The 8,141-nt window shown below is 43.6% G+C and overlaps 1 protein-coding gene across 1 annotated transcript; it reads left to right on the top strand.

The window, feature by feature from the left end:
• Window positions 1–5,792: 5,792 nt before the first annotated feature.
• LOC104657885 (adenosylhomocysteinase-like) lies at window positions 5,793–7,939 on the top strand. Its single transcript, XM_010357750.2, has one exon. It carries the CDS (start codon window positions 5,864–5,866, stop codon window positions 7,160–7,162), a length of 1,299 nt encoding a protein of 432 aa, XP_010356052.2. The 5' UTR covers window positions 5,793–5,863; the 3' UTR covers window positions 7,163–7,939.
• Window positions 7,940–8,141: the final 202 nt, after the last annotated feature.

Here is an 8,141-nt window from a genome sequence, read left to right as displayed (position 1 = left end):
CCTTCTTCTCTCACCTCGTCAAAGTCATCCTCTGACCAGCTTCGATCCGTTGCTGGCGATGGGATGCGCTCCTTTGCAGGGGGAGATGCGCTCTTATTTTTTGAATTTCCAGCTTTTCTGCCCTGCTTTTTCCCCATCTTTGTGGTTTTATCTGTCTCTGGTCTTTGATGATGGTGACGTACTGATGGGGTTTTGGTATAGGTGTCCTTCCTGTTTGATTGTTTTCCTTCTGACAGTCAGGACCCTCAGCTGTAGGTCTGTTGGGGATTGCTTGAGGTCCACTCCAGACCCTGTTTGCCTGGGTATCAGCAGCAGAGGTTGCACAAGATAGAATATTGCTGAACAGCGAGTGTACCTTTCTGATTCTTACTTTGGAAGCTTCCTCTCAGGGGTGTACTCCACCCTGTGAGGTGTGGGGTGTCAGACTGCCCCTAGTGGGGGATGTCTCCCAGTTAGGCTACTCAGGGGTCAGGGACCCACTTGTGCAGGCAGTCTGTCCATTCTCAGATCTCAACCTCCGTGTTGGGAGATCCACTGCTCTCTTCAAAGCTGTCAGACAGAGTCGTTCGCGTCTACTCAGGCCTCTGCTGCTTCCCCTGTTGTTTTTTTAGCTGAGCCCTGCCCCCAGAGGTGGAGTCTATAGAGACAGGCAGGTTTCCTTGAGCTGCTGTGAGCTCCACCCAGTTCAAGCTTCCCAGTGGCTTTGTTTATCTACTTAAGCCTCAGCAATGGCGGGCGCCCCTCCCCCAGCCTCGCTGCTGCCTTGCGGTTAGATCGCCGCAGACTGCTGTGTTAGCAATGAGGGAGGCTCCGTGGGCGTGGGACCCTCCCGGCCAGGTGAGGGATATATTCTTCTGGTGTGCCTGTTTGCTTAAAGCGCGGTATTGGGGTGGGAGTTACCCGATTTTCCAGGTGTTGTGTGTCTCAGTTCCCCTGGCTAGGAAAAGGGATTCCCTTCCCCGTTGCGCTTCCCAGGTGAGGCGATGCCTCGCCCTGCTTCAGCTCTCGCTGCTCGGGCTGCAGCAGCTGACCAGCACCGATTGTCCGGCACTCCCTAGTGAGATGACCCCAGTACCTCAGTTGAAAATGCAAAAATCACCGGTCTTCTGTGTCGCTCGCGCTGGGATTTGGAGACTGGAGCTGTTCCTATTCGGCCATCTTGCTCCGCCCCCCTCCAAAGTACATTCCTAATCATATTACCCCCTCACAAATCTCTTGTTATTTTGATGCCAATAATATTGTATTCTCCAAATACATCTGTAAGTTTCCCACCCATTGTAATAAAAACCTAGTTTAAATGTTTCTTCATTAATGAGGCAGGTCTTACTCCCACCCCACTAATATTAATCTTTTATTTCTCTGAGTTTTTATTTCTACTGAAATGGTAACAACAATATCACTAGTTCTTATGTGCAATAAATAAGTTAATGTGTGTGAAGTATCAAGCATGGGGCTTGGCAGATATTAAAGTCCAATAAATTGTAGCTATTAATATGTCTTATCATTATAGCACAAAATCTGCTTTGTGTTAGAGTTATTTATGAACAAATATGTCTCTTCCTATTAGCATATTAACTCACTAAGGACAGATTTTACCATGTAAATCCATCTTAGTATCTCCCAAGGTGTTGACGATTTCTCTGGTATACATTCCTTATGTGTTTTACTTTTAATCCATAGTAAATCAATGCAAAAAATGAACTTACATGAATTCAAATGTCATATCTCTGTCTTGAAGGGAGCAGAATCAATACATTTTAAAATTCACAAACATACCAAATATGTACTATGTGTTTATCATATTGTATGTTCCATAGCAATATTAGAATAGGATTAGCTGTGACAAAGTTATTTTTTGAAATATTTACCTATGTGTGCGTGTGTCTGTGCACATCTACTTGCAATAAGTTTATCTCCCAAATTGTTGGTCACTACTCAAGCTAGTCTTTGGTCGCCACTGTTCAATGGAAGGGAGGCCACAGCAGACATTTCACTAAAACTCCTTGACTTGGCAAGAGGAGGCAGAGGCTGAGTAAGAAAAGATACATACATATTAGATGCTAGAGTGAGTTTCTTAAAAGGATCTTGAATTATGCCTCACTTAAAGCACATTCAAGTTTTGAGGAAGGTGAGGGGAATAGAGCTTCCAAATAGAATACAATTTACAAAGAGTAGAAATCTATGCTTTGTTTGTCATATGACTTAGAGATCTTCAAGACTCCAGCCTTTACTATACTTCAGCATCATGTAACAGCAGACAAATTAGGCAAAAATGTCAAGTTTTACCAGAAAGATTAGTTTGCTCTGAGACAGTTTGTGAAGCTTTTCGTGGATGCAGTGTGACAGAAGAGAAAAGCAAGATTTTTCTCTGCTCCCAGGAAAGGCATAAAAGTAAGCATAAAAAAGAGAGAGAGAGAGAGAGAGAGAGAGAGAGAGAAATTGTAAACAAGCAAGAAAGTCAGGCGGTAGAGTCCAAGGATCTCATTGTTGAAATAATGTCATGTTGTAGTAGAAAACAGCATTAATCTTACAACTAGGATTTCAGAGATAGCATGACTATCTTAGGTAATATCAGAGTGAAAAATGATTACAGCTGAGAGTAATACAGAACAATATTTATTGTAAAGGATATATGAGATGGACACATGACAATCTAGAATCAGACAACTCCTCCCTCGATACATCTTTGATTATAAATGAGTCTGTCATCTACACCTGTAATTAAGTACCATCTCAGAAAATAAAAGGAGATGGAATGTAAAACCTTTCCTAATGTAGAAAATTAGAAATTGAATTTAAAAAATTACTGAGTTGCTGGGCACCGTGGCTCACGTCTGTAATCCCAGCACTTTGGGAGGCCGAGTCAGGTGGATCACCTGAAGTCAGGAGTTTGAGACCAGCCTGGTCAACATGATGAAACCCCACCTCTACTAAAAATACAAAAATTAGCTGGGCATGGTGGTGGGCACCTGAAATCCCAGCTACTCGGGAGGCTGAGGTAGGAGAATTGCTTGAACCTAGGAGGCGAGGTTGCAGTGAGCCGAGATCGTACCATTTCACTCCAGCCTGGGTGACAAGATTGAAATTCCACCTCAAAAAAAACAAATTACTGAGTTAATAGTTCTACAGAAATGACTAGGTTCAGTTATGTTCTAGCAGACTGAAGAGACTCAATAAAAAGATCTCTATAAGTTATAGAGACAAAAAGAGTATTTGTCCATCTGATTCATGCACTGTAAAGTTTGTACTTGGAACATATTCAATATGCCTTGAACAGTGTCATTCAAAATGCCAGATGACTTTTCCATCCCTTGTAAGTTTGGAGAAATGTATAATATTAAAGACACCAGTTTAAAATGCAGTACAAAATGAGAGATGTAGGTCTGTAGCAGGATGAGCCACAGACAAAACCCCTCAGACACCCAGTTAAAGAAGGAAGGGCTTTATTCGGCCGGGAGCATCGGCAAGACTCATGTCTCAAAAACCGAGTTCCCCGAGTGAGCAATTCCTGTCCCTCTTAAGGGCTTACAACTCTAAGGGGGTCCACGTGAGAGGGTCGTGATCAATTGAGTAAGCAGGAGGTATGTGACTAGGGGCTGCATGCACCAGTAATTAGAACTGAACAGAACAGGACAAGGATTTTCACTGTGCTTTTCTGTACAATGTCTGTGATTTGTAGATAACATAACTGATTAAGTCAGGGGTTGATCTTTAACTACCAGGCCCAGGGTGTGGTGCTGGGCTGTCTGCCTGTTGATTTCATTTCTGCCTTCTAGTTTTTACTTCTTCTTTCTTTAGAGGCAGAAATTGGGCATAAGACAATATGAGGGGTGGTCTCCTCCCTTAGGTCTATATTATTTCCAATGTGCAACATTATTTTAAATAATGGAATGTATCTTATGCAGAATCATGATATATAAATAAAATTGATTGGGTGATCCTATATTTCAGTTATATTCTTCTAGAGTGGTGTGCAACATGAATTTAATATGTGTATCAGTCCATTCCCACACTGCTGTAAAGAATGACCTGAGACCAGGTAGCTTACAAAGAAAAGAGTTTTAATTGACTCATAGTCCTGCAGGCTGTACAAGAAGCATGGCTGGGAGGTCTCAGGAAACTCACAATCATGGTGGAGGGCAAAGGGGAAGAGAACACATCTTCACATGCTGGAGCAGGAGAGAGAATGAAGGGGGAAGTGCTACACACTTTTAAACAACCAGATCTTGTGAGAACTCACTCTCTAGAATTCAGACTCATGTTATCTCCAAATTCCTAGTTGTAAGATTCATGACGAGAACAGCAAGGGGGAAATCTGCCCCCATGATCCAATCACCTCCCACCAGGTCCCTACTCCAACACTGGGGATTAGGATTCAATACAAGATTTGGGTGGTAACACAGAGCCAAACCATATCAGTATACTAAAGAGAAAACCCAGCTATACATAAATGGGCTAAAGTGAACATAGTAGGGACACAAAATAAATATAGCATATTAAAAATAATGAAACATTGGTGAAAAATATCTATAATGGAAATTAAAATGTCAGAAAATATGAATGAGTTATAAATGAATTTGAGATTTCACATTTAGCTATAAAGAGAATCCATTCTGTTGTAGAAGGAAGAAATCATGATACTCAGGCAGATGATTAGTCCTGTTATAGTCATAGAATCAGAATTTTAGAAACAGGAAATACTTTATTGATCAGTTTGTTCATTCTAATAATTGTAGAGATTACAAATCAACATTTAATAATTTGAGATGTACATTTGAGATATTTCTGCATGCCAAGCAGTCAAAATAACAGCATATCCTGCCCTCATAGAGCTTACACTACATTGAAAGAAAAACAATGAACTAACAAACTAATCTGCTATATAAATGTTGGAAAGTGATAAGTGCTAAAAGACAAAGCCAGAACTGCTGGATTGGAAGTAAGTAGAGGGTAACCTTTTAAATAGGATGGAAAAATAAGGGCCCCTCAAATTAGTTACATTCAAGTAAAACCTAAAGAATGTGAGGGAGCAAGCCATGGATAAGAGGGAACCACAGGAACAAGTCTCTGAGATGAGAATATTCCCCAATTCTTACAAAAATAAAAGGTTAAGTTACATGTTCAAAAACCCTATTTTAGTTAGAGACAGAGACAATTCAATAATTCAGTCTCTAGATTCCTAGTGTAGTTTTTTCCACACTACCTAATGAACTTTAGTTGTTGGTAGAATATCACTATGCAATTGCCCTAAAAGCAGTTAGAGGACCAGCCCTAGATATGTACATTTATAAACTGTTAAAGTAAATAAATGAAAGAACTAACAGAAAGGGCGAACTCTCCTTGACACACAAATGCCTTTTTAGTCTTGCTAACACCTACAATTTTCATCTGTAGGAATTGGTGAAAGATTTCAGTTTGAATAATGTCCATCCAATTCTGAAATGTGACTCCCAGATTTTTTATTTATTTTTGCAGCCTCAGGATGACAGAGTGATTTGTCATAGACATAAATATCACTTCTTCTCTTTCCTAAAATAAAGATATCCACAAGAAGAGCATGGTAATATAATATAATCAATAATTCTGCATATTTTTAATTTTTTTCTTTATGTTAAAATATGATGTCATTTTGACAATAAAAGGGTATTAAGATATCATATAGTCACTTACTCGCTAAAATAAAAAAGACAAAAAATAACAAATGTTGTCTAGGATATGAAACAACCAGAACTCTTACATACTTCTGGTGATAGTTTAAATTGACACATGTAATTTTTGCCCTACCCGGCGCCGCCCGCCCAGTGCGTGTCCCTAGACTGAGGCCCAGCCCCCTTCGCCTGTTTCTATCACGAGCGCCGCCAGCATGTCTGACAAACTGCCCTACAAAGTCACTGACATCGGACTGGCTGCCTGGGGACGCAAGGCCCTGGACATTGCTGAGAACGAGATGCCGGGCCTGATGCGTATGCGGGAGCAGTACTCGGCCTCCAAGCCACTGAAGGGCGCTCGTATCGCCGGCTGCCTGCATATGACGGTGGAGACAGCCGTCCTCATTGAGACCCTCGTCGCCCTGGGTGCTGAGGTGCAGTGGTCCAGCTGCAACATCTTCTCCACCCAGGGCCATGCGGCAGCTGCCATTGCCAAGGCTGGTATTCCGGTGTATGCCTGGAAGGGCGAAACGGACGAGGAGTACCTGTGGTGCATTGAGCAGACGCTGTACTTCAAGGACGGGCCCCTCAACATGATTCTGGATGACGGGGGCGACCTCACCAACCTCATCCACACCAAGTACCCGCAGCTCCTGTCAGGCATCCGAGGCATCTCTGAGGAGACAACGACTGGGGTCCACAACCTCTACAAGATGATGGCCAATGGGATCCTCAAGGTGCCTGCCATCAACGTCAATGACTCTGTCACCAAGAGCAAGTTTGATAACCTCTATGGCTGCCGGGAGTCCCTCATAGATGGCATCAAGCGGGCCACAGATGTGATGATTGCTGGCAAGGTAGCAGTGGTGGCAGGCTATGGCGATGTGGGCAAGGGCTGTGCCCAGGCCCTGCGGGGTTTCGGGGCCCGTGTCATCATCACTGAGATTGACCCCATCAACGCACTGCAGGCTGCCATGGAAGGCTATGAGGTGACCACCATGGATGAGGCCTGTCAGGAGGGCAACATCTTTGTCACCACCACAGGCTGTGTTGACATCATCCTTGGCCGGCACTTTGAGCAGATGAAGGATGATGCCATTGTGTGTAACATTGGACACTTTGACGTGGAGATCGATGTCAAGTGGCTCAATGAGAACGCCGTGGAGAAGGTGAACATCAAGCTGCAGGTGGACCGGTACCGGCTGAAGAATGGGCGCCGCATCATCCTGCTGGCTGAGGGTCGGCTGGTCAACCTGGGTTGTGCCATGGGCCACCCCAGCTTCGTGATGAGTAACTCCTTCACCAACCAGGTGATGGCACAGATCGAGCTGTGGACCCATCCAGACAAGTACCCCATTGGGGTTCACTTTCTGCCCAAGAAGCTGGATGAGGCAGTGGCTGAAGCCCACCTGGGCAAGCTGAATGTGAAGTTGACCAAGCTGACTGAGAAGCAAGCCCAGTACCTGGGCATGTCCCGTGATGGCCCCTTCAAGCCGGATCACTACCGCTACTGAGAGCCAGGTCTGCGCTTCACCCTCCAGCTGCTGTCCTTGCCCAGGCCCCGCCTCTCCTCCCTAAGAGCTAACGGCACCAGCTTTGTGATTGGTTTGTCAGTATCCCCCATCGACTCTCTGGGGCCGATCGCTCAGTTTTTGGCCTCTGCTGTAGCCGTCTATTGTTCCAAATGCGGCAGCGGGAACAGAGGCCTCTCCTCAAGCCCCAGTCATGATGGAGGTCCCAGCTACACGGAACGATGAACTCAGTGGTCTTGGAACAGCTCACTAAGTCAGTCCTTCCTTAACCTCGAAGTCAGTAGTGGAGTCACAAAGTCCATGTGTTTTGCCATCTAGGCCTTCACCTGGTCTGTGGACTTATACCTGTGTGCTTGGTTTACAGATCCAGTGGTTCCTCAGCCCACGACAGATGAGAAGGGGGTATATTGAAGGGCAAAGAGGAACTGTTGTTTGAATTTTCCTGAGAGTCTGGCTTAGTGCTGGGTCTTAAACCTCATAACAATGAGGTTAGTACTTTTAGTCCCTGTTTTACAGGGGTTAGAATAGACTGTTAAGGGGCAACTGAGAAAGAACAGAGAAGTGACAGCCAGAGGTTGAAACGGGCCAGAAAAACATGAATGAATGCAGGCAGATTTCGTGAAATCTGCCACCACTTTATAACTAGATGGTTCCTATCACAACCCTGGGTCAAAAAGAGAATAATTTGGCCTATAATGTTAAAAGAAAGCAGGAAGGTGGGTAAATAAAAATCTTGGTGTCTAAAAAAAAATAAAAAAATAAAAAAATAAATTGACACATGTAATTTTTATAGTTGGCACTATTAAAGATGAATATATGCATATCCTGTAATGCAAAATTTGCTTCCCTCTATACTTGACAATTTGCATATATTCATCTAAAGAAATGTACAAAATGTTCATGGAAGCACTATTCATAGTGGCTCCAATTGGAAATTACGCAGGTAATCTTGATATTACCC

The sequence above is a fragment of the Rhinopithecus roxellana genome, chromosome 7 (genome assembly GCF_007565055.1).
Source record: "Rhinopithecus roxellana isolate Shanxi Qingling chromosome 7, ASM756505v1, whole genome shotgun sequence".
In the NCBI taxonomy this organism is placed as follows: Eukaryota; Metazoa; Chordata; class Mammalia; order Primates; family Cercopithecidae; genus Rhinopithecus; species Rhinopithecus roxellana.
Note: the sequence above shows the minus strand (reverse complement) of the source record. Positions and strands in the feature narration are given on the sequence as shown.

Bases quoted from the DNA above. Each gene is read 5' to 3' on its own strand.
- LOC104657885 (XM_010357750.2), top strand. From the start codon at position 5,864: ATGTCTGACAAACTGCCCTACAAAGTCACTGACATCGGACTGGCTGCC.